The sequence below is a fragment of the Amblyraja radiata genome, chromosome 34 (genome assembly GCF_010909765.2).
Source record: "Amblyraja radiata isolate CabotCenter1 chromosome 34, sAmbRad1.1.pri, whole genome shotgun sequence".
NCBI classification, from domain to species: Eukaryota; Metazoa; Chordata; class Chondrichthyes; order Rajiformes; family Rajidae; genus Amblyraja; species Amblyraja radiata.
The window spans coordinates 5,869,112-5,896,554 of NC_045989.1; the positions used below are offsets into that span (position 1 = coordinate 5,869,112).

General features: G+C 46.3%; 1 protein-coding gene across 4 annotated transcripts in view; it reads left to right on the forward strand.

The window, feature by feature from the left end:
• mfge8 (milk fat globule EGF and factor V/VIII domain containing) overlaps positions 1 to 27,443 on the forward strand; it is an 84,921-nt gene that overhangs the window by 11,244 nt on the left and 46,234 nt on the right. For 2 of the 4 annotated variants that reach the window (XM_033050542.1, XM_033050543.1), the window contains exons 2-4: positions 17,960 to 18,088; positions 24,049 to 24,129; positions 25,862 to 25,987. In XM_033050542.1, the coding sequence (XP_032906433.1) occupies positions 17,960 to 18,088; positions 24,049 to 24,129; positions 25,862 to 25,987 (336 nt within the window). The remainder of the gene's footprint in view (positions 1 to 17,959; positions 18,089 to 24,048; positions 24,130 to 25,861; positions 25,988 to 27,443) is intronic. The other 2 variants (XM_033050545.1, XM_033050544.1) reach the window with 1 other exon arrangement.

The following is a 27,443-nucleotide window of genomic DNA, read 5'->3' on the forward strand; positions in this document are numbered from 1 at the left end:
ATGGCAGTGCAGGCCAATTCACTGGATGTTTTCAAGAGAGAGTTAGATTTAGCTCTTGGTGCTAATGAAATCAAGGGATATGGGGAAAATAGCAGGAACGGGGTACTGGTTTTGGATGATCAGCCATGATCATATTGAATGGTGGTGCTGACTCGAAGGGTCGAAGGGCCGAATGGCCTACTCCTGCACCTGTTTTCTATGTTTCTATGATTCTAAGAGAATGGACCGCACACTGATGTCCACAAAGCACAGGTTCACAATTCCCATTGCTCCCATTAGTGAATGGATTAAGGACCAAGAGGCACAAATTCAGTTGAAAGTACAGGTGCTGTTTGAGGCTAATGCTCTTAAATGGAAAACAGCTGTGATCTTGCAAGTTTAATGAAAATGGATTACATCAGATCTTCAAGAGAAAATTTTTTTGGCAGCTGAGTGAAAATAATCTGGCCGCCATCTGTGGCACAATCTCAAGAAGGTTTCGGACCCAGAACGACACCTATTTTGTTTTCTCTGGAGATGCTGGCCTGACCCGCTGAGTTCCAGGAATGAGTGGGTTATCCTATGATGAATGTTTATTGGTACAGGGCCTGTACTCGCTGGAGTTTAGAAGAATGAGGGAGTACCCAATTGAAGCATAGGGAATAGTGCAAGGCTTGGATAGAGTGGATGTGGAGAGGATGTCTCCACTAGTGGGAGAGTCTAGAACTAGAGGTCATAGCCTCAGAATTAAAGGCCCTTGTTTTAAGAGGGAGAGGAGGAGAAATTTCTTTTGTCAGAGGGTGGTGAATCTGTGGAATCCGTTGCCACAGAAGGCCGTGGAGGCCAAGTCAGTGGATATTTTTAAGACAAAGATAGATAGATTATTGATTAGTACGGGTGCCAGGGATTATGGGGAGAAGGCAGGAGAATGGGGTAAGGAGGTGGAGATAGACCAGCCATGATTGAATGGCGGAGTAGACTGGATGGGCCGATTGGCCTAATTCTACTATTCCTTATGACCTCATGACCTTCTGAGTTACTCCAGCATTTTGTGCATATCTTTGGTATAAAGTAGCATCTGCAGTTCCTTCCTGCACACAGCGTCTCAAGCCGGGTAGGTTGGTCTTGCTGTGCTGCTCCTTGAGTAGTTGGTCCATCTCTGACCACAGTCACACGAGGCAACCATTCAAATGCCGCAGGTAATGCCAGCAAGATCCAGGAGATTGAACAATTGGGTTGGATTCATGAGATCATAGATCATAAGATCCTAAGATCATAAATGATAGGAGTAGATCACCGGTCCACACTATGTTGCCTCATTTTATCATACAATCCCTACACACTAGAGGCAATTTACAGAGGCTAATTTAACCTACAAACCCACACATACATGGGATGTGGGCGGAAACTGGAGCACCGCAAGCAAACTCACGCAGTCTCGGGGAGAACATGCAAACTCCACATAAAGGGCACCCGAGGTCAGGATCGAACTCTGGTCTCTGGCGTTGTGAGGCTGTGCCACAGTTCCGCATTGAACTCAAACTTCCGGATCCTAGTCCTAAAGATACTGAAGGAATTTTAGTTTTTAGTTTTAGTTTTAGAGATACAGCACAGAAACAGGCCCCTCGGCCCACCGAGTCTGCACCAACCAGCGATCCCCGCACATTAACACTACCCTACACACACCAGAGCCAATTTTCACATGTTTATACCAATGCCAATTAACCTACAAACCTGTACGTCTTTGGCGTGTGGGAGGAAACCGAAGATCTCAGAGAAAACCCACGCGGGTCACGGGGAGAACATACAAAGTCCGTACAGGCAAGCATCCGTGGTCAGGATCGAACCCACGTCTCTGGCGCTGTAAGGCAGTTGCTCTACCGCTGCGCCACCGTGCCGCCCTATGTGGAAATGATAGTGGGAGAAGCAAAATGCTGTGGGTTTATTGGGCAACTTCTAGGAAGCAAAACCAGAAACTATAAAACCTTTTTGTAATGATGGCTGAATGGGCTTTTTTCAAGTCATGATGAGCCGTGGCTGATTTTTCTCCTCCGAAGTACAATGCACTTGTTGCCATCCCCACTGGAACTGGGTCAGTGTGGACTCTGGTGAACAGTGTTGCTATTTACACTTATTTTGGTGTTTAGTTTATTTTTAAACCTCCTGGAAATATTATTCTGAGATCTTTCCATGTTTATAACTGGCCATGTTGAAAGTATAACACTGGAACTGTACAGCTTGTCCCGACTCAGTCCCTGAGATGTGTGAAGTTCGCACATCTACTTGTGACTCTTCTTTCACATAGAATTGGAAGCATCTATTTTCTTCTAACTTCAATAGTTTTAACATTGGAGGAACAGCACCTCATATTTCACTTGGGCACCTTACACCCCAGCGGTATGAACATTGACTTCTCTAACTTCAAGTAGCCCTTGCTTTCTCTCTCTCTCCATCCCCTTCCCCTTCCCAGTTCTCCCACCAGTCTTACTGTCTCCGACTACATTCTATCTCTGTCCCGCCCACTCCCCTGACATCAGTCTGAAGAAGGGTGTCGACCCGAAACGTCACCCATTCCTTCTCTCAAGAGATGCTGCCTGTCCCGCTGAGTTTCTTTAACCTAGTTCCTGTCCTCACAGCTGCTGCCTGATTTAGTTTAGTTTAGTTGGAAACAGGCCCTTGGGACCACGGAGTCCATGCCGAGCAACGGTCACTGGTTCTGAAGAAGGGTCTCGACCCGAAACGTCACCTATTCCATCGCTCCATAGATGCTGCCTCACCCGCTGAGTTTCTCCAGCATTTTTGTCTACCTTTGATTTTTCCAGCATCTGCAGATCCTTCTTAAACAACTAGTTCTATCTCCCACACTAGGGGTAATTTACACAGGCCAATTAACATGCAAACCCACATGCCTTTGGAGTGTGGAAGGAACATGCGAACTCCACATAGGACCAGAGGTCATAGTCTCAGAATTAAAGGGCGCTCTTTTAGAAAGGAGGTGAGGATGAACTTCTTTAGTCAGAGGGTAGTTAATCTGTGGAACCCATTGCCACAGAGGGCTGTGGAGGCCAAGTCAGTGGATATTTTTAAGGCAGAGATAGACAAATTCTTGATTAGAACGGTGTCAAGGGTTATGGGGAGAAGGTAGGAAAATGGGATTAGGTGGCAGAGATCAGCGGAGTAGACTCGATGGGCTGAATGGCCTAATTCTACTCCTATAACTTGTGAACTAGTGAAACTGGAACACCCAGAGCAAACCCAGGTGGTTCTGGGGAGAAAGCACAAACTCCATACCGACAGCACCGGTAGTCAGGATCAAACCCGGTTCTCTAGCGCCGTGAGGCAGCAACTCTACCGCTACTGTGCCGCCCTTTGTTGATTGTTTACAGTAGTTTCAATTTTAATGTTGACTTTGCAGATTGTGAGAACAATATTAGTTCGAGCACCAGGCTATTCCCCTTGCTGTTCGCCATCACCGTACTGTACTGTGGGATCTTTTGCACTTTCCAGAGAGGCTGGGCAGCGCTGAGAATGAAACGTTCCTAAAATGCTGCCATAGTTGGGGTCAAATTATCGCCTAGATATTTGCAAAGTATCTGCAGCTGGGCTTGAGCTCTGAATCTACCTGAGAATGCTGAACACTGAAAGTAAAAGCAGAAAATGCAGACAACACTCAATAAGTCAGGCAGCATGTGTGGAAAGAGAAGCAGAATGACTGTTTCAAAGTATTTCCAGCCTATCACTGGTAGAGCTGCTGCCTCACAGCACCGGAGACCGAGGTTCGATCCTGACCTTGGCTGCTGTCTCTGTGGAGTTTGCACGTTCACTATGTGGGATTTCTCCGGGTGCTCCAGTTTCCTCCCACATCCCAAAGGGCGTGTGGGTTTGTAGGTTACTTGGCCTCTGTAAATTGTCCCGTTAATGTAGGGGGGTCGATGCGAAAGTGGGATAACTAGAGCTGGTAAGTCTGAAGAAGGGTTCTATCCATGTTCTCCATGGAAGCTGCCTGATTTACTCCTGAACTTTGTTTCTTTCCCTGTAAACCAGCATCTGCAAAACATGTTTCTGTAGAACTAGTATGACCAGGTGCGCCGGTTTCCTCCCACATTCCAAAGACGTGCGGGTTTGTTGGTTAATTGGCCTTTGTAAGTTGCCCCCTAGTGCTTCAAGTTCAAGTTTGTGTTTATTGTTACTTAACCAACTAAGGTAAAGCGAAATTTGAGTTACCATACAGCCACACTAAGTGAAAAGCAACGATACCATTTAACACAATTTAACATAGACATCCACCACAGTGGAATCCACATTCCTCACTGTGATGGATGAGAAAGTGGGACAACATGGAAATGGTATGAATGAATGATCGATGTATTGGCGTGGAGTTAGTGGGCTGAAGGGCCCGTTACCATGCTAAATCTGTCATGCAATGACATTGCACAGATGCCACCTAACTTATTGAATATTTCCAGCATTTCTGAATTCTGAAGATGGGTTTCGACCTGAAACGTCACCTCTCCACGTTCTCCAGAGATCCTGCCTGACCTGCTGAGATACTCCAGCACTTTCTGTCCCTTTGTGTATTAACCAGCATTGGCAGTTCCCTGCTTCCACATTTCTGATGCCCAGTGCTTGTTGCTTTTTATTTTATTTTTAACTTGTTATAACTTGAGCCCTACGCATCAGACTGCTGGTTGACCACGGAATCAATCATTCATGCAGCAGTTTGCCTGCCACAGGCATATCGTTTTTGACTTTCCCAAGCACTGTGTGAATCTTTGTGTTGAGTCGGGAGTTTCCATGTCGGCTGATTTCTCCCATCCGCTGCTGTATGGCACAGGATGCTTTGGTGTTTTGCCCACCCAACAGCATAATCTGTGCCAATGTTTTTCTCCCACCTCTGTGTCCATTCATCCGACCTTCAGGGAACTGAAGCAAGAGGAGTTATTTTGGGACTGTCTCGTACGCAGCTCCAGTCCCGGCTCAAAGGCTGTGGGGCAGAGGTTGGCTGCCAAGGCAATGAAAAGTGAGACTGACTTTGAAAGAAGATCTCCAGCGAGTCTACAGAGACGTATAGAGAGTGGGAGAGTCTAGGACTAGAGGGCATAGCCTCGGAATTAAAGGATGTTCCTTTGGAAAGGATATGAGGAGGAATTTCTTTAGTCAGAGGGTGGTGAATCTGTGGAGTTATTTGCCACACACGGCTGTGGAGGCCAAGTCAGTGGATATTTTTAAGGCAGAGATAGATAGATTCTTGATTAGTGCGGGTGTCAGGGGTTAAGGGGAGAAGGCAGGAGAATGGGGTTAGGAGGGAGAGACAGATTAGCCATGATTGGGATGGGCCAAATGGCCTAAAACTTCTCCTATCATTTGTAACCTTGTGTACTTTTACATCATTCCAAACATTTATGGGGAGTGGCAGCCGTAACACCTGAAAACAAAAATGACGGTCACCTAGTAACAGAAACATACAGCGTGGAAACAAGCCCTTCAGCCCATGAAGTCCACACTGACCATAAAACTCCTAATCAAAGTATTCCTATAATAATGACCCCACCACTCGCCACATCTTCCCATCTCCCCCTATGTCTGCCTTCCGCAAAGACCGCTCCCTCCGCAACTCCCTTGTCAATTCTTCCCTTCCCTCCCATACCACCCCCTCCCCGGGCACTTTCCGTTGCAACCGCAAGAAATGCAACACCTGTCCCTTCACCTCCCCCCTCGACTCCATTCAAGGACCCAAGCAGTCGTTCCAGGTGCGACAAAGATTCACCTGTATCTCCTCCAACCTCATCTACTGTATCCGCTGCTCTAGATGTCAGCTGATTTACATCGGGGAGACTAGCGGAGGTTGGGCGATCATTTCGCCGAACACCTCCGCTCAGTCCGCAATAACCTACCTGAACTCCCGGTGGCTCAGCACTTCAACTCCCCCTCCCATTCCCAATCCTACCTCTCTGTCCTGGGTCTCCTCCATTGCCAGAGTGAGCAACAGCGGAAATTGGAGGAACAGCACCTCATATTCCGCCTGGGTTGCTTGCGTCCGGATGGCATGAACGTTGAATTCTCCCAATTTTGCTAGCTCTTGCTGTCTCCTCCCCTTCCTTAACCCTCGAGCTGTCTCCTCCCATCCCCCCGCCCTCGGGCTCCTCCTCCTCCCTTTTTCCTTCCTTCTCCGCCCCACCCCCCATCAGTCTGAAGAAGGGTTTCGGCCCGAAACGTCGCCTATTTCCTTCGCTCCATAGATGCTGCTGCACCCGCTGAGTTTCTCCAGCATTTTTGTGTACCTTTTATTCCTATAGTAATCCCAGTTCATTCATCCCAAACACCCCACATATTTTACCTTTGGAAACAAGGAACTGCAGATACTGGTTTACAAAACAAAAACCACACAAAGTGTTGGTGTAACTCAGCGGGTTAGGCAGCATCTCTAGAGAACATGGATAGGTGATGTTTCGGATCGGGCTCATCCTTCATATTGAAGTTTCTGGTTTGGACCCATTTTCAGATCTTTTGTTGATATTCTAAGTGCAATGAACATTCCAACACACACATCTTTGGGATTGAGGAAAAAGCTGGCAGCACAGTGGTGCACAGGGGGGAAATATTTAGACGAGGATCTGAGGGGCAACATTTTCACATGCGCATATGGAACAAGCTGCCAGAGCAAGCTCTAGAGGCAGGTACAATTAAAATCTTTAAAAAAAAATGTGGACTGGTACATGAATAGGTTTCGAGCGATATGGTCCAAATGCAGAGAGGTGGGACTAACGCAGGTAGATAGCTTGTATTTTCCGCTGTTCCAGGTGTCAACTGCACTACATCAGTGAGACCAAGCACAGGCTTGTTCATTGCTTCACCCAATACCTCAGCTCAGTTCGAAATAACCAACCTGATCTCCCGGTGGCTCAGCACTTCAACTCCCCCTCCCATTCTGAATCCGACCTTTCTGTCCTGGGCCTCCTCCATGACCAGAGTGAGTTCCACCGCAAATTGGAGGAGCAGCACCTCATATTTCGCTTGGGTAGTTTACACCCCAGCGGTATGAACATTGACTTCTCCAATATCAGGCAGTCGTTGCTTTCTCCCTCCTTCCCCTCCCCTTCCCAGCTCTCCCACAGCCTACTGTCTCCGCCTCTTCCTTTCTTTTTCCTACCCTCCCCCCCCTACATCAGTCTGAAGAAGGGTCTCGACCCGAAAAGTCGCCTATTCCTTCGCTCCATAGATGCTGCCTCACCCGCTGAGTTTCTCCAGCTTTTTTGTCTACCTTCGATTTTTCCAGCATCTGCAGTTCTTTCTTAAACAACGGGTAGATATGAATAGACAATAGACAATAGGTGCAGGAGTAGGCCATTCGGCTCTTCGAGCCAGCACCGCCATTTAATGTGATCATCCACAATCAGTACCCTGTTCCTGCTTTCTCCCCATATCCCCTGACTCCGCTATCTTTAATCCCTATCTAGCTCTCTCTTGAAAGTTTCCAGAGAACCTGCAGACTCGCAACTCTGTTGCATCTTGGTCGGCATGGGCAAGTTGGGCTGAAGGGCCTGTTTCTGTGTGGTATAACTCTGTACAGAATGGAAACAAGCCTGTTTCTTTTTTTTGCCACGGTCTGATTAATGCATGACATTCTTACAATGGAATAGGGAACTCTAGGATAGCTGTTCCATAATAACAAGATCGCAAAATACAATGGCCATATTCCAAATCAATTCAAAGCACAATAAGTGTAAGAAGGAACTGCAGATGCTGATTTAAGAAAGGTCTCGACCCGAAACGTCACCCATTCCTTCTCTCCAGAGATGCTACCTGTCCCTCTGAGTTACTCCAGCATTTTGCATCTGTCTTCAAAGCACAATATGATCATTTCCTCGACTGGATTTAATCTGTCGGGCACTCTGCAGATCATGTCAAGTCAAGTCACATACACATACAAGACGTGCAGTGAAATGAAAGTGGCAATGCCTGCGGATGTTTGCAAAAACTACAGAAAAGAATAGAACTGAATCAGTATTTCCATTTTAGAAAAAATATATTTTTTAAAAGACCCAACACAACAGTAAATTAGTAAATTAGTCTCTGGTGAGATAAGAGTTTACAATCCTAATGGCCTGTGGGACGAAACTCTGTCTCATCCTCTCTGTTTTCACAGCATGACAGCGGAGGCGTTTGCCTGACCGTAGCAGCTGGAACAGTCCATTGCTGGGGTGGTAGGGGTCCCCCATAATGTTGCTGGCTCTGGATCTGCACCTCCTGGTGCATAGGTCCTGCAGGGGGGGCAAGTGTAGTTCCCATAGTGCATTTGGCCGAACGCACTACTCTCTGCAGAGCCTTCCTGTCCTGGGCAGAGCTGTTCCCAAACCAGATTGTGATGTTGCCGGACAAGATGCTTTCTACAGCCCCTGAGTAGAAGCACTGAAGGATCCTCAGAGAGACTGAATTTCCTCAGCTGAGGCGGTAAAGGCACTGCTTTGCCTTACTCACCAGTGCAGCAGTGTGTGTTGTCCATGTCAGATCCTTTGTGATGTGGACTCCCAGGTATTTAAAGCGGCTCACCCTATCCACAGTAGTCCCATTTATCTCCAGTGGCGTGTACGTCCTCGGATGTTGTGCCCTTCCAAAGTCCACAATCAGCTCCTTAATTTGTGTGACATTCAGGAGGAGGCTGTTGTCCTGATACCAGAGTACCAGGTCAGCCACCTACTCCCGATAGGCCTTCTCATTGTTATCGGAGATCAGGCCCACTACCAGTGTCATCAGAAAACTTGATGATGGAGTTAGAGCTGCACCTGGCCACACAGTCATGTGTGTACAGGGAGTACAGTAGGGGGCTAAGGATGCAACCCTGGGGGTATTTCAGTCTAGTTTTGTGAAATCCAGCAGACATGAGGTTGGACTAAGTCAAGCCCTTGTCAACATTCTTGCAAATGTGCATCCAACTTGGATCCAAGTTACAATTAGTAAGTTTACCACTGAGTCCCTTTTGGAGTGTGCCAAGCCTCACCTGAGGAGTTAAACATGGAAAGGAGAATATTATTCACTGGCCATGTAGAGACTCCAAAGACACGACCCTGTTTGTGCCAAACTAATGACGTGTATCAGTTGCTTCATTAAAAAACTCTCATTGCCAAGGACATTGTTGGGAACTATTTTGGAGCCTGAAAGACTTTGTTGTATTTTTTCATGAAGCAAATTGAAGATAAATATGCACTTTTAAAATTGTGAAATCTAAACCTTTTTTTCCGTTTGTCACGGGATTTAAACTCGGCATTGTTCATGGAGTCCAGTGGAGCAGAGTGGAATAGCCACAGATGAATGGCTTGTTATGTGCGTTCGTTCAACAGCTGAAAGCAAATTGGGTTTGGTGAATTCTGTGAGGGTACAAAAGCAGTCCACTCGAGAATAACGGGTTTAATCGGAATCTTTACTGCAGGTTGATAGCATTCTCTTCACGAAATACATCAGGCAGTCTTCTGCAACAAAAGAACATACTCATTAGTTCAGACTTCACTAGTGGAGAGAGGGGGAAACAGAGTTAATCTTTCATGCCAATCAAGAAGGGTCCAGACCCGAAACGTCACCTATTCCTTTTCTCCGGAGTTACTCCAGTATTTTGTGCCCATCTTCGGTGTAAACCAGCATCTGCAGTTCCTTCCTACATATTTTGCAACAGAACTGGGTAAAGTTAGAATCTGAACATGTTTTGATTGATTGATTTAAAGATACAGCATGGAAACAGGCTCTTCGGCCCATCGAGTCCACGCCAACCGTCGGTCACCCGTTCACCTAGTTCTATGTTATCCCACTATCCCATCCACTCCTTACACACTGGCGGCCAATTTTACAGAGGCCAATTAATCTGCAAACCAGCACGTGCGAGATGTAGGAGGAAACTGGAGCACCTGGAGGAAACCCACACGGTCTGAAGGAGAATGTGCGAACTTCACACAGACAGCGCCAGAGGTCAGGATCGATCCTGGGTCTCTGGCGCTGTGAGGCAGCTGCTCTACCAGCTGCGCCACTGTGCCTTTGAGATGCGGAGAATGGAGGGGACAAAGGGAAAAGTGTGTGGGAGATGAAGAATAAGTGAGTGAAGGATATACAGTAGATGGTGGTGTGAAGCCTTGTTTATCACAAGTGCTCTGCCATTTCACTCTGACCTTTCATCTTTGACCTCCTATACTGTTCCAACAATGCACAGCATAAGCTTTGAGGAATAGCATCTCACCTTCCAATTATAAACACAGAAAGCTGGTGTAAGCTGGAGTCAGACTGGATCTCTGGAGAACAGGAATAGGTGACGTTTGGGGTCGAGGCCCTTCTTCAAACTGAAGAAGGGCCTCGACCTGAAACGTCACCTATTCCTTTTCTCTAGAGATACTAAGGTCATAAGGTCATAAGTGATAGGAGCAGAATTAGGCCATTCGGCCCATCAAGTCTACTCCTCCATTCAATCATGGCTGATCTATCTCTCCCTCCCAACCCCAGTCTCCTGTCTTCTCCTCATAACTCCTGGCACCTGTACTAATCAAGAATCTATCTCTCTGCCTTTAAAATATCCATTGACTTGGCCTCCACAGCCTTCTGTGGCAAAGAATTCCACAAATTCACCACCCCCTGACTAAAGCAATTCCTCCTCATCTCCTTAAAGGAACGTCTTTTAATTCTGAGGCTATGACCCCTACTCCTAGACTCTCCCACAGAATTGCTGCCCAGAATTGCTCACAATACTCCAAATGTGGCCTGACCAGCGTCTTATAGCATTACACCTGATACTGTCTGACTCGCTGAGATACTCCAGCGTTTTATGTCTATCTTCTGTTTAAACCAGCATCTGCAGTTCCTTCCTTCACCTTCCAATTAGAAACATTACAGTCTTCAGGACCCAGCATTAAACTCAACCATAAAAATAGAATAGAGTACTGGAGGAACTCGGCAAGTGTGGCTCTGGGGGAAATGGACAGAGGAGGTTTCCAGTCGGCCTACTTCAGACTGAATATAGGTCCTGACCCGAAATAAAAAGCTAATCAAAAGGTAAAAAAAAAAACTGCAGATGCTGGAAACCTGAAAAAGAAAAACAAAATGACAGAAATACTCGAAGGTAGACAAAAATGCTGGAGAAACTCAGCGGGTGAGGCAGCATCTATGGAGCGAAGGAAATAGGCCGAAACGTTGCCTATTTCCTTCGCTCCATAGATGCTGCCTCACCCGCTGAGTTTCTCCAGCATTTTTGTCTACCTTCGATTTTCCAGCATCTGCAGTTCCTTCTTAAACATTTTGTCTACTCCACTGCAAAATCCTGTCAGAAATACTTAAACACTTAACACTTGACTCCCGTTCAAATCAAGAACTTGTCTATCTCTGCCTTAAACATATCTGACTTGGCCTCCACAGCCCTCTGTGACAATGAGTTCCACAGAGTAACTACTCTCTGACTAAAGAAGTTCCTCCTCACCTTGTTCAAAGATTGTACGGTACCCTATAATCTATGTTGGGTTTTTAAAAGTTAATGGATTGGGGAAGAAGAGACTTGGAGACTCATGAAAGATTGAGATCCAATTAAAGCTCCTGCCTTGTATGACCCCTGGTCTTTCCAAAGTATATTTCATGTGCAGTTACTGTTGTTAAGGAGGAAATGTAGCCAAAGTGTGCAGAGCAAGTTGATAATAACCATATATTGTACTTAAGCAATAGCAGGGCATTAGGTACGGCATTGGGGGCAAGTGCATATTGGCAAGTATTGGGAGAATGCTTTGAAATACGTGTTAAATCCTCTTTATCTGCTATTCATGTGCTGGAGTTCGCACACAATATTCAGTTAAACCCCCCCCTTTCCCCACCCCAACCTTAGAAACCAGCACAATCAGGAGAATATGCAAACTCCACACAGATAGCACCAGAGGTTGGGTTTGAATACTTCTTGAGTATCGTCTATGATCTCGAGGGAGAGATGGCTGTAACTGCTGATGCTGGGATCACGAGCAAAACACAAAGTACTAGAGGAACTCGGCGGGTCAGGCAGCATCTGTGGACTTAAGACTAAAGATGGGTCCCCATCTGAAATGTCATCTGTCCATTCCCTCCACATATACTGAGTTCCTCTAGCACTTTGTGTTTTGCTCATGATCCTGAGGGTCTGTCTTAAGGCTCAGATTTGCATTTCAATCAATGGGATGAAAAATGTAACCATAAATTAACAACATCTTCGGAATCCTTAATGGATCCTTAAATAACGTCAACCTTTCACCAGTGTGTAGGAACGAACTGCTGATGCGGGTTTACCCCAAAGTTAGAAACAAAATGCTGGTAGACAAAAATGCTGGAGAAACTCAGCGGGTGAGGCAGCATCTATGGAGCGAAGGAATAGGTGGCGTTTCGGGTCGAGACAATTCTTCAGACTGAAGAAGGGTCTTGACACGAATTATCACCTATTCCTTATCTCCTGAGATGCTGCCTGAGTTGCTCCAGCATTTTGTGTCAACCATTCGCCAGTGCTTAGCTACTTGGAATGGAAAAATGATGTGTAGATAAGGAATGTCAGTGGATGATGAATGGTGTGTTTGTCGGCAGTCAACTCTGGCGATCCTCAATCACACCGGACGATTTCCAGTAGAACAGTTGCCGCGAACCTCGGCCGCCTCAGGGTATGGGTGGCCACAGCCTGTCGTGCACTCAGGCCCCATGGCTGTGAATGGCTTTGCTTGGATATCATTGTCAAAACCTTGCTTGCAGCCACACCTTAAACAATTGAGGCATGATGATGAACAAAGTAATGTGAGTTAATCTCTTGTAGAGTAATCTGTTATTTATTGACAAGCTGCCTCCTTGGCAGGGTGTAAATGATTTATATGGGAAGGAACTGCTGATAGACACAAATTGCTGGAGTAACTCAGCGGGACAGGCAGCATCGCTGGAGAGAAGGATTGCGTGACCCTTCTTGAAGAAGGGGCTCGACCCGAAACGTCACCCATTCCTTCTCTCCAGACATGCTGCCTGTCCCGCTGAGTTACTCCAGCATCTTAGACAATAGACAATAGACAATAGGTGCAGGAGTAGGCCATTCGGCCCTTCGAGCCAGCACCACCGTTCAATGTGATCATGGCTGATCATCCCCAATCAGTACCCCATTCCTGCCTTCTTCCCATATCCCCTGACTCCGCTATTTTTAAGAGCCCTATCTTGCTCTCTCTTGATACCATCTTGTGTCTATCTTTGGTGTAAACCAGCATCTGCAGTTTCTTGTGCAGGAAGGTAGGCACAAAATGCTGGAGTAACTCAGTGGAACAGGCAGCAACACCAAAGATAGACACAAGATGCTGGTAAATTATTTAGTTTGTCAGTCCTGATGCAAAGATTGCACATTTCCACCAGCTTTTGTGCACTGAGATAGTATCTCACCACATTGTTATGACAGCTTCTCCTTTGGGATGGAACAAGGCACACTAATCCTGATGATAGACACAAAAAGCTGGTGTAACTCAGTGGGACAGGCTTCTTCAGACTCCACAGTTGTTATCAGGCAGCTGAATCATCCTACCACAACCAGAGAGCAGTGCGGGAATACAGTCTACCTCACTGGTGACCCTCGGACTATCCTTGACTGGACTGATTCACTGATTAACTGAACTTGCAATTAACAAATACCGGATCAGATTTAATGTGTGTGTGTGAGTGCCTATGAGGTAATTTTTTCCATCATCACTAAGATCTTCCTCAACCCCAGGTGTTAAAAGATATTTCATTCACGAGATTAATCCCTGGGGTGGCGGGACTGTCATATGAGGAAAGATTGAAAAGACTAGGCTTGTATTCACTGGAGTTTAGAAGAATGAGGGTGGATCTTATAGAAACATATAAAATTATAAAAGGACTGGCCCAGCTAGATGCAGGAAATATGTTCCCAATGTTGGGCGAGTCCAGAATTAGGGGCCACGGTCTTAGAATATAGGGGAGGTCATTTAAGACTTAGGTGAGAAAAAACTTTTTCACCCAGAGAGTTGTGAATTTGTGGAATTCCCTGCCACAGAGGGCAGTGGAGGCCAAATCGCTGGATGGATTTAACAGAGTTAGATAGAGTTCTAGGGGCTAGTGGAATCAAGGGATATGTGGAGAAGGCAGGCACGGGTTATTGATTGGGGACGATTAGCCATGATCACAATGAATGGGGGTGCTGGCTCGAAGGGCCAAATGGCCTCCTCCAGCACCTATTTTCTATGTTTCTATGTTTCTATTCTGGTTGCTTTTGTAAGCAGCAGTACTTGTAATATCTTAAAAGGACACAAAGTACTGGAGCTCAGCATGTCAGACAGCATCTCTGGAGAACATGGATGGATGGTTTAAACCAGTTTTCTCGCGCTGTGTAGGGAAGGAACTGCAGATGCTGGTTTAAACCGAAGATAGACACAAAATGCTGGAGTACCTAATCTTTGTTGCGTTTGAGACATAGTGTAGCTCCAAGACTGAGAAGCTTTACCAAGAGATGGTAACAGAGAGGATGAAGTTAAATTTGATTAGTACGGGTGTCAGAGGTTCTGGGGAGAAGGCAGGAGAATGGGGTTAGGAGGGAGAGATAGATGAGTCATGATTGAATGGTGGAGTAGACTTGATGGGCCAAATGGCCTCATTCGTCTCCTATCATCTATAATATAATCTTTCTTGTACTTGATGGAAGCTATGCAACATTCCATGGCATTATTTCAAGGGATTGTGGGCTAAGCTTGGCATTTATAGCCAATACCCATTGTATGTACAATGAAAGTCAAACATTGTGTCTTCAATCATGTTGGCTCTTGCTATGTGCAATTGGCTGCTGATTTCTCCATACGAAAGCTCTTGAAGTGCGAAACTATTTGTCAGGTGGTGTTTGGATTTCTGAGATTCTGTGTAAAATTTTAAGCCTTATTGCTTTTTATTGAATAGCACAGAGTTGTTTGAAGGAAGGGGAGGGAGGGCGAATGCAGGGCGTATATCATGTAGGCCTGTGCTGGAAAATAACACAGCATCAGCACGCCTGTCTGTGAGTTTTGCACCTTACATCTGCACTTCCCATCAGACAACTTAAAGCAGCACGGTGGCATAGGAGAGAGAAGGGGAGAGGGAAACAGTTTCGAGTTTAAAGGGCCTGTCCCACTTGGGGTGTCATTTGCGCATTACGCAGGTGGCGCACGAAGATTTTGTACATCCCAAAGTCCTGGGGCGCCGTGCGCGACTGTGTTTCACTGCCTACGTCACCACACACCATGCACGCGTAATGCACACCATGTGCGCATCACGTGCGCGCGTCGTGCGTCGTGACGCGTAAATGATGTTGCGTAAATTACGCGCAAATGACGCCCAAGTGGGACAGGCCCTTAACTCTCTGTTAGGAAGCAACTTCATATACTGATTTAAAGATAGAGACAAAAAGCTGGAGTAACTCAGCAGGTCAGGCTGCATCTCTGGAGAAAAAGGTAGGTGATGTTTCAGGTCGAGACCCTTCAGTTTACCACTCCCCTGATTCTCAGTCTGAAGAAGGGTCTCGACCCGAAACGTCACCTATTCCTTTTCTCCGGAGATGCTGCCTGACCCACTGAGCTACTGCAGCTTTTTGTGTCTATCTTCGGTGTAAACCAGCATCTGCAGTTCCTTCCTACATGTTATGGGTAAAATGGTTGTTTCCTCCTTTAAACTTGCGCAATCTGGTCATGAAGAGGGAATTAAAAACATGTATTTCAAAATTAAGATTTTCGAAAAAAGATGTCCAAACATTCTCAGCAGTTCTGTGACATGTTTAGATAAGAGTTCACGTTATTTCGTTCCAGAGAGGCTTGGAACACCACATGGATTCACAAGTAGGTTTTATTTACACAGAGTGACCTTTAAGTAATGGCAATGCTTGAGTGATAACTAAGATGGATCATCTAAACAGTACATGTGCTCTTAAATCATTTTGTTTACTTCTGGAGGCAGTTAACTCCATGTGGAACATGTACTATCGTAGTCGCTGCCTCAAGAAGGCAGCCAAAATCATCAAGGACTCACACCATCCGGGCCACACACTCATTTCACCATTGCCATCAGTACGAAGGTACAGGAGCCTGAAGACTGTAACATCCAGGTTCAGGAACAGCTACTTCCCCACAGCAATCAGGCTATTAAACACAACAAATAAGCTATGAGCTCTGAACTGCAAAAGACTATATTATTATTTGTTATTTGCACTATATATGTTATTTATTGAACCACAATAAACCACTCTTGACTCTTGTGTCACTGAGTTTATCAGCTCTGAATGCTGGCCCAGGTCCTGACCAGTCAGACATTTTTCTTTGATGGGCAGATGGTTGGACAAAGGCCGGAGATGAATAGACTGAAGGTGTGCGACAAAAGGAGTTGCAACTTGGTGGAAGGGTGAGGGAGGAAATAAGTGCGATACAGGGGGTGGGGTACAGGAGAGGGGGGGGGGGAGAGGAGTGATGGGGGGGGGAGGAGGAGTGATGGGGGGGGGGAGGAGGAGGGATATATGGGAGAGAAAGAGAGAGAGGGAGGGGGTTACACTTGACCCGCTGAGTTACTCCAGTACTTTGAGTCTTCTTTTGTAAACCAGTACCTGCAGTTCCTTGTTTCTATGTATTAGCAAAAGCTAATGTTGTCGGAGGCAAAGGAAGACAGGATTGAAGAGGAATTATTTTTCTGATCCCACCTCTCATGGAAGCGCTCTCCCCGTTCAACCCACTAACCTTTCTTATGAGGTTCAGAGCGGAGAGCTGGCGGCTGAACTGATCATAAATTAACGCTTTGAATTTTTGTTTAAAATTTGGAAGAAAATGAGTTCCCTCTGAACCATAAATATTTATATTCTCTTCCTGTAGCAAAGAGGGACATATTGATTGATTGAAAGACACAGCGCGGAAACAGGCCCTTCGGCCCGCCAAGTCCACACTGACCATCGACCAGCCATTCACACTATTCTATGTCCATTCATTCCCTCATGGGCGCACAGAGCAATTTACTGGGGAATATTAAACCACTTTCCGGCACATCTTTAGGGGGAAACCAGAAAACCCATGTGGTCGCAGGGAGAACATGCAAACTCCACATGGGCAACACCAGAGGTCAGGATCGAACCCAGGTCTCTGGCGCTAGAGGAAGGATCTTGTAAATCTGGAACGAGTGCAGGGAAGATTAACGAGGATGTTGCCAGGACTTGAGGACCAGAGCTACAGGGTGAGGTTGGGCAGAAGACTTTAGTCCTTGGAGTGCAGGAGGATGGGTGATCTTCTTATAGTTATAAGATCATAGGAGGACAGGGCAAATGCACAGTCTTTTACCTAGAATAGCGGAATCATGAAACAGAGGACATAGGTTTAAGGTGAGAGGAGAAAGACTTCCCTAAGGAATAGGAACCTTAGTGTATTGGGTATATGAGATAGTTGAGCCTGAGGAGATAGTTGAGGCAGGTACTATAACAACGTTTTACAAGGCATTTGCATTTATAGTCTTTGTAAAGAGTGCTTCTGCTTCATTTCCAATAGAAGTTAAAGTGTGAATACTGGAGTGGTCATATAGTCATACAGCATGGAAACAGGCCCATCGGCCCAACATACCTATGCCGACCAAAATACCCCCATCTACACAGTCCATATGGGCCAAATGCGGGCAGGTGGGACAGTGTAGATGGGGTATTTTGGTTGGGTTCGATCCTGACTACGGGTGCTGTCTGTACGGAGTTTGTACGTTCTCCCCGTGACTGTTGTGGGATTTCTCCCAGATCTCCGGTTTCCTCCCACACTCCAAAGACGTTAAGGTTTGTAGGTTAATTGGCTTGGTAAATTGTAAATTGTCCCTAGTGTGTAGGATAGTGTTAATGTGTGGGGATCGCTGGGTGGCACAGACTCATTCGGGCCGATGGACCTGTTACCATGCTCTAGCTCCAAACTCAACTAGACTAAACATCCACCATCTAGGCCTATGTGATGGTATTCATGTGCTTCTGTTTACTCCATAGAAGAGCATCCATGTAAACCCAACCCTTGCCAGAATGGAGGGTCATGCCTGGCTGGAATCTCCTCGGATCCCTATTACTGCATCTGCATGGACGGATTTACTGGGAAAGTCTGCGCTGAGGTGGAGCAAGGTGAGACTCTGGGAAAGTCCCGACGCAACATGGCTGGATGGTGAAGCTTACGCTGGCTGCTCTTCTGCCTTTTCCTTTTCGGCATGGCTGTTATCTATCTCTTGCTGGTGAAAACATTAGAAGGTTCTGTGGCTTTAAATGGAAGCAAGATAAGTTCAACATGTTCTAGGAGCAGAATTAGGCCATTCAGCCCATCAAGTCTACCCCGCCATTCAATCATGGCTGATCTATCGCTCCCTCCTAACCACATTTCCTTCCGTCTCCCCATAACACCAGACACCCGCACTAAGGGCGACACAGTGGCGCATCAGTAGAGTTGCTGCCTGAAGGGCCTGTCCCACTTTCACGACCTAATTCACGACCTCTGCCGAGTTTGCCCTTGACTCATACTCGTAGCATGGTCATCACGAGGTAATAGGATGTCGTACAAGGTTGTAGGAGGTCGTAAGTAGGTCGTAGGTACGTCATGATGCTAGTCGTAGGTACTCGTGGCATCAAGTAGGTCGGGGCGTTTTTCTAGCCTGATGAAAAATGTCCACAAGTAAAAAATGTTGTGAATTAGGTCGTGAAAGTGGGACAGCGCTTGCAGCGCCGGAGACCCGGGTTCGATCCCGACTACGGGTGCTGTATGTACGGAGTTTGTAAATTCTCCCCATGACCGCGTGGGTTTTCTCCGAGATCTTCTGTTTCCTCCCACACTCCAAAGTCGTACGGGTTTGTAGGTAAATTGGCTTGGGTTTGTATACTTGGCATCAGTTTAAATTGTCCCTAGTGTGTGCAGGCTTGTATTAGTGTGCGTGGATCGCTGGCCGGTGCGGACTCAGTCGGCCAAAGGGCCCGTTTCCGCTCTGTATCTCTAAACTAAACTGAAAGTAATCAAGAATCCATCTCTCTCTCTGCCTTTAAAATATCCATTGACTTGGCCTTGGATGAATGCAACCTTGCAATGGAATTGCTGAGATAATGGAGAGCACAGTGAGTCAGGGAGAGCAACAATAGATCATTGCCCTGCAACTAAAACTTGGCCTCGTTCCTGAAAGCCTCTCTTAGAATGGAGAAAAGATGCATTCAGACTCCATCAATATCTTATTCATTAGCAAGGCCATGCAGCTGTTAGTTGTGGGTAAACCCATCTGCTAGTTATTTCAAACTTTGATTTTATGTACTGACATACGAGAATCATAACAGGATGGAAAATCAAGTCAAGATATATCATGCTTTTTCAACATTAACCGTTAAACCATTTAAGAAACTGTTCGACAGGTCCATGGATAGGACGTTTGGAGGGATATGGACCAAGCGCAGGCAGGTGGAACTTGTATAGCTGGGACATGTTGGTCAGTGTGGGCAAGTTGGGCCGAAGGGCATGTTCCACACTGTATCACTCTATGACTCTGAGAGTGTTTTATTGTCCTATGTCCCAGATAGAACAATGAAATTCTTACTTGCAGCAGCACAACAGAATATGTAAACATAGTACACTGTAAACATTATAATAAACAAGAGATTGAAAAAAAAGTTCAGTGTATGTATATATACACATACTCACGTTTCGGCCCGAAACTTTGCCTACTTCCTTCATTCCATAGATGCTGCCTCACCCGCTGAGTTTCTCCAGCATTTTTGTCTACCTTCGATTACCAGCATCTGCAGTTCTTTCTTAAACGTTAAATAAAAGCATATATTTTCACAACATCAGGACATTACAAAAGACATCCTCTGTGATACGGAGGTACATTCCAATAAAATATCGAGAAAATGAATTTTGTTCTTGATCTCAAATTATTAGGTAGTGATGCTCTTAGATCTTTAGGCTTATGTTTATTATAGTCACGTGTACTGAGGTCCAGTGAAAATCTTTGGTTTACATGCTATCTAATCAAATCAGATAATATAATCATAAATGCAATCAAGCCAAACTCAAGTACAGCATAGGGGAAGATACAGAGAGCAGGATGTAGTTCTCAGCATTGTAGCACACCAGTTGCATAAACAAAGTCCAATGTCCACAATGGGGTGGTCATGAATCAGATAGGACCCAGGCTAATGGAAGAACTGTTCAAAAGCCTGATAATGGAGGGGGGGAGGGTGTCGTTCTGTGTCAATGTAGCAGAGCATAAACTCCAAAGACGTGCAGGTTTGTAGCCTAATTGGCTTGGTACAATTGTAAATTGTCCTTAGTGTGTGTTGGACAGTGCTAGTATTTGGGGATCGCTGGTCGGCACGGACTCGGTGGGCTGAAGAACCTGTATCTCTTAACGAAACTAAACTAAAATAAGCAGCCGCCAATTTACACACAGTAATGGTGATGTAATAATCGCTGGATCATTCCCTATTGTAGCTGAAGGAGAAATCGTTCCCAAACACTGGAGCGTTTCTGTGTTCTTTTATCGAAGGAACGCCATGAAAGAGTTTGCTTCCACTTGTGCAACGAAACCCAAAAGGAAAACACATGACATTAAACAAAACTAAACTCGCAACTCTTCAATCCGTTTGCCTCACACCTTCTGTAGTTTGTCCGCCATCTGCCTATCAAATAACCCTCCTCACCTGTGTCAACTTTTACCTGCCGGGCTTTGTCCTGCCCCTCTTCTCTTCCAACTTTCACTCCCCTACACCAACTCCACAATCAGTCCCGACCCGAAAGGTCGCATATCCATGTTCTCCAGAGATGTGAGACACAAGATGCTGGAGTAACTCAGCGGGACAGGCAGCATCTCTGGAGGGAAGTTTGAAGTCTGAAGAAGGGTCTCGACCCGAAACATCACCCATTCCTTCTCTCCAGAGATGCTGCCTGTCCCGCTGAGTTACTACAGCATTGTGTGTCTATCTTCGGTTTAAACCAGCGGTTAAGGATCTGCGGTTCCTTCCGACACACTTCTCCAGAGATATTGCTTGGCCCGCTGAGCTATTCCAGCACTCTTTATAAACCGGCATCTGCAGTTTCTTGTTTCCACATGCAATTTGTGTAAAGTCCCTTCAAAGCAATGAAGTTTAGACTATTTTATGCCAATGCAAGAGTTGAAGTGGACCAGAAGGGGCTCAGAGACATCCTTGTGAACCAAAGAAATGGTTCTGCTGTATTTAATAATAATAATAATACATTTTATTTATGGGCGCCTTTCAAGAGTCTCAAGGACACCTTACAAAATTTAGCAAATAGAGTAAAAACATGTAAGCGGAATGAAATAAATAGTAAAGACATCACCAGTACACAAATTAAAGACAGAATTCGATCCAAAGACAAAAATAAAAAACACAATATGAAGAGAGAGCAGCGGCAGCTAAAGCGCGCCAGCGTACACTCTCCCTTCCGGCAGCCATCTTGGACACAGAATAAAATAATCATTTACACACAAAAAACATCCCCCCACAATGGTTACCATTATGGGGGAAGGCACAATGTCCAGTCCCCATCCCCAGTTCTCCCATAGTCAGGCTTATTGAGGCCTACACAGTTGCCTCTACGGAGGCCCGATGTTCCTGGCCGTTCTCGCCGGGTGGTGTTGCTCCGGCGTCGGGAGAGTCCTCACAGCGGCTGGGACGGCTGGAACGGCCGATTCCCTACCGGAGTCCGTGGCATTCCGAAGCCGACAGTCACACTTAGTCACATCAAAGGCTCAATTTTACTTGTGTGGAAGCACCTCCCACGTTTCACAGCTTTACCCATGAAGTTGTTAATTCGGGGCCTGGATGATAGAACCTGGGGCTATAATTAAATGGAACAATTTGTAACCATGCGGTGCGTCTGAATCAAGCAGCCCTCTGCTGTTCAGTTAAATTAAATGATCCTTGGGAGAAATAAATAGCACTGACACATTTGACTTTTCACAGTGTAAGGACAACGAAGAACTCTTTAAAAGAGTGGGGATGATTTTAAATTGCTGACGTGGTTGCTATTCAGATAATTACAGGAATAATTTATGAATCCAGTAAGATCTCGCAGATGGGACATCTGAGATGCTGGAAACTTGAGCAAAACACCAAAGAATGATCCCAGGAATGAGTGGGTTAGCATAGGATAAGCATTTGACAGCACTGGGCCTCTACTCACTGGAGTTCAGAAGGTTGAGGGTGACCCAAAACATCACCCATTCCTTCTATCCAGAGATGCTGCCTGTCCCGCTGAGTTCCCCCAGCATTTTGTCTCTAACGCCCTGCTCCTTTCCTCACCATCGTCCACTCATATCCCACCCCAAGTCTCACCTTCCCCATTTATCTCCCATCTTTCCCCCCTCCCCCCCCCCCCCCATCCCCTTCCACCTCCCCCGGCTTCCATTTCTCTCCTCACCTTCTCTCCATTTCTGACACCCTTTTTGTCTCCTTTTCACCTCTAGCCTTTGTCACATGCACCACCAATCTGACAATCAAACTGCCCCCCTCTCCTGTATCCACCTATCACTTGCCAGGCTTTGACCCGCTCCTACTTCTTTTCCAGCTTTCTTCCCTTCACTGCAATCAGTCTGAAGAAGGGTCCCCCACCCAAAATATCGTCTGTCCAGTTTCCCCATAGATGCTGCCCGACCCGCTGAGTTCCTGCGGCGTTTTGTGTGTTTTCCTCTCGACTCCAGCATCTGCAGTTCTCCTGTGTTTCTGGGCAAGTGACAGATGGATACAGGCGAACAGGGTTTTGAATGGCAAGAGGGTGGGGGGTGGGGGGGGGGGGGGTAAGTGACAAAGGGCATCGGCATCAGGGAATGTCCAGAGGGAAGAGAAGCAGAGTTGCTATTGCAGGTTCCGTGGTGTTACATCAGTTACATGGAGACCTGTTTTGGAAGGCCCGATGATTAATGCAATGAGCGAATTCTCCAGGGTGGCAAAAGACTCTTATCCCAAGTATTCCCAAGTATTCCCAAGTATTCCCAAGTCAGCAGCGTGAGGATGGAGAGACAAGTTATTACTTGAGAAGCAGCCACTTCAGTAACCATCAGACCAGTGAATAAGATGAATTTGCACAAAAGGCCTGAGTAACTCAGCGGGTCAGGCAGCATCTCTGGAGAAAAGGAATAGGTGATGTTTTGGGTGAAGAAGGGTCTCGACCCGTAACGTCCCTATTTCTTTTTTCCAGAGATGCTGCCTGACCCGCTGAGTTACCCCAGATTTTTGTGTCTATCTTCAGCGTAAACTAGTATCTGCAGTTCCTTCCGACACACAAGATGAATTTCCTACACACTATGATGAGAGTTAGATTTAACTCTTGGGCTAAAGGAATCAAGGGATATGGGGAAAAAGCAGGAACGGGGTACTGATTCTAGATGATCAGCCATGATCATATTGATTGGTGGTGCTGGCTCGAAGGGCCGAATGGCCTACTCCTGCACCTATGTTTCTATGCATCTGCTTTCGTCCTTGTAAACCACACACTAAACGATATTTTTGAATTTACACTTGGTTTCTATGCGTTTACAAAACTGTGAAATATCACAGTAAGCGGCACGGTGGCATCGTGCTGGAGTTGCTGTCTAACAGCACCAAAGACCTGGGTTCGATCCTGACTACGGGTGCTGTGTGTACGCAGTTTGTACCTTCTCCCTGTGACTTGCGTGGGTTTTCTCCAAGGAAATCAGGTTTCCTCCAACACTTTTGGCTTGTAGGATAATCGGCTTGTACGCGCTTGTAGGGTAATTGGCTGGGTATGAATGTGAAAATTGTCCCTAGTGTAGAATAGTGTTAATGTGCGGGGATCGCTGGTCGGTGCGGACTCGGTGGGCCGAAGGGCCTGTATCCCTAAAACTACAAAACAAAATCAGACTGAGCACTCTGATGGAGGGGGCTGGTAGGCTGAGGTTAGGGTCATCCACAAAGCCACTTTGCTTCCCTCTTCATTGCAATTGCAACCAGGAAGTTCCTTCACATCACTTGCATTATGTGAAGTAATTTACAGCCATGTTTCAACTTTCCCACCTCCTCTGCCATGCACCATTTTATTTTAATACAATGTGTTGATGCAATCAAAACAGGGAGTGGTGCAGAGGAACCCACCGTGTACACGTTGGAAGACATAAGGTATAACGATGTCACTACATACTCCAGACTCTCAGGTAAGCCGCGTGCAATTTCTGACCACTCCCATGCTGGGCAGAAATTCAAAGCTTGGCGACACCGCAGCTCAGATATTCAAGAGTCTTGTGCAGAGTTCAAAGCCACTAGAACTCTCACAGAACCTTTCTCTTCCCACCACTTGTCAAAATCGAGGGTCTGGCAATGGTGAATCGCTTTGTGTCTGCTGCTGGCTTGGGCTGCTGCACCCCCTCTCTCGCCACTCCGTGCCCCAGTGTTTGATCGCCTGGTGCCAGCGGTGTGCCACGGCAAATGCTTGGCGGGCTGATACCAAGCTCACAACTATCTGGGCTGGGGAGGTCTGGCTGGTCTGGGGTTGATTGAACTTCAGTGAGCTTTCTGCTTCTGCCTTCAGAGACTCCATGCCAACTTTGGGCACCAGTCTGATAACTTGGTATAAACTCCAGGACGGGCTTGCCTCTTGAATGTATCGTCCTATGTTCCAGCCACATGCCTACAATGGCCAATGCGTTCTCTCCCTGGTGACCAGCTGCCTGCTGCCTTTAACCTGCTTTAACTTGCCCACACCGGCCAACATGTCTCAGCTACACTCGTCCCACCTGCCCATCTGGTCCATATCTAGATGGGCCGAGTGGCCTAATTCTGCTCCTGTCACTTATGAACTTATGGGTTCTTGGAGGTAGAGAGGAAGGGAGCCAGAGGGCATTGGGAGAGAATTCCTGAGCTTGGGGCCAAAGTTTAGTCGGGACTCCTGACTAAAGGAATAGTTTTGATGAAGCAAATCGGGAACATCCATTTCCACTGAATGGTCAGCAACTCAATGAGAAATTCTCTCTGAATAGATTGTTAGGGGATGGAAACAAGGTGATGTAAACTTAGGAAGAGATGGGGGAATGGAATTGCTGCAGGCTGAATGACCTAGATACAGTGGTTTAAGAATAAGGGATGAGCCATTTAGAACAGAGAAGAGGAAACACTTTTTCACACGGAGAGTTGTGAGTCTGTGGAATTCTCTGCCTCAGAGGGCGGTGTAGGCCGGTTCTCTGGATACTTTCCAGAGAGAGCTAGATAGGACTCTGGAAGATAGCGGAGTCAGGGGATATGGGGAGAAGGCAGAAACGGGGTACAGATTGGGGATGATCAGCCATGATCATATTGAATGGCGGTGCTGGCTTGAAGGGCCGTATTGCCTACTCCTGCACCTATTGTCTATTGTTGAGTGCTGTCATGGATTTGTAGTCCTTCGAAGAAATGGCTGGATAGTTCTAACAGGGTGGGAAGACACCTGGGATATGCTTTCTGGGAAGAAACCCTAAGCGTGGCATGGTGGTGCAGCGGTAGAGTTGCTGTCTCATAGCGCCAGAGACCCGGGTTCGATCCTGACCTCGGATGCTGTCTGTACGGAGTTTTTACGTTCTCATTGTCACTGGGTGGGTTTTCTCCCGGTTGCTTCAGTTTCTTTCCATCCTCCAAAGACGTACAAGTTAGTAAGTTAATTGGCTTCTGTAAATTGTAAAAACTGAACTTAGGGAGTAGAACAGTGCTAGTGTACAGGGTGATCGCTGGTTGGTGGACCAAAGGGCCTGTTTCCACGCAGTATCTCCACTCTAAAGAATGGAAGTTGGCCAACAGGAAAATAGTTAGAAAATTGTAACAACAAAGTAATGAGGGCCGTTGGAATAATATTGTAAATCAAATTGGATAGGAGTTGCCTCTGGTTTTAACCCACGATTGTTTCTCTTTTTGTTACAGGCCCCTGTTCCCCTAACCCCTGTCAAAATGGCGGCCTGTGTGAATCTATATCACGCAGAGGTGATGCCTTCAGTGAATACATCTGCAAATGCCCCACTGGTTTCCAAGGTGTTCACTGTCAAACAAGTAAGTACATCTCTCTGGGGGTTATTATTGGTATATTTGGGTAAACACCCTTGGATCACGTTGGAAGATTATGAAACACCGCGGTAGGGTGGAGGGAATGAGAAACATTTCTCATTGACAAGTTGAGCCCAGTTATATGTGCTGGTTTAATGGTTGTAAGTAAAATGAATAGGATACAAGACTTGAAAGGAAGTGTGCACAGAGTTGTGTGGGCCAATCTATCTGGGGATTGTTATTAGTGTATTAGGATTGTATTGATTGAAAGATACATCATGGAATCAGGCCATTGGGCCCATCGAGTTCACACTGACCATCGACCACCCATTCACACTAATTTTTCGTTATCCCACTTTCTCACCCACTTGTGCACACACAGCATGTGGGGCAATTTGGAGCAATTAACAGAGCACGTCTCTGGCATGTGAGAGGAGATCCATGCGGTCACAGAGGGATCATGCAGAATCCACACAGACAGCATTCAAGTTCAGGTTCAAACCCAGGTCTCTGGTGCTGTGAGGCAGCCGCACTACCCGTTGCACCACTGTGCCGCCCACCAGCAGTTAAACCCTGGGCGCAATTATCGCCTATGTGCGAGGAAGCACACAGGGATTTGACGTTCACATTGAAAGAGCAACATTGAATTGGATGTGGACTCCTTGATTACATCATGAAATGTTCACGTCTATTGACATAAGAGCAACAACTTTCCCTTGGAGTTTGGTCTTAGTGTTAGTGAGGTAGATCACAATAGGTTAACAACATGTGCGAGCACAGAGTCTCGCTTTGAACTTCCTCATTAAATGTGTAAGAAAGAACTGCAGATGCTGGTTTAAATCGAAGGTAGACACAAAATGCTGGAGTAACGCAGCGGGTGAGGCAGCATCTCTGGAGAGAAGGAATGGGTGACGTTTCGGGTCGAGACCCTTCTTCAGACTGATGTCAGCGGAGGGGGCGGAACAAACATAGAAAATAGTCGGAGACAGTAAGGCTGGTGGGAGAACTGGGAAGAGGAAGGGGATGGAGGGAGAAAGCAAGGGCTATCTTAAGTTAGAGAAGTCAATCTTCATACCGCTGGGGTGTAAACTACCCAAGCGAAATATGAGGTGATGTTCCTCCAATTTGCGCTGGGCCTCACTCTGACAATGGAGGAGGCCCAGGACAGAAAGGTCAGATTGGGAATGGGAGGGAGAGTTGAAGTGCTGAGGTTAAGATGGGCTGAGCTCAGTCCTCCGCTCAGTCCGTCTTAACCTACCTGATCTCCCGGTGGCTCAGCACTTCAACTGGTGTAGTGTGAAGCACAGGAAAGAGAGGGGTTTGGGAGGAGTGTTACTTAAAATTGGAGAATTTCATGTTTATACTGAAGATCATCTTTGCGTTTATCTTTGGTATAAACCAGCATCTGCTGTTCGTTATTTCTACATCAATGTTCATTCTGTTGGGTTTACACGTGAGAGAT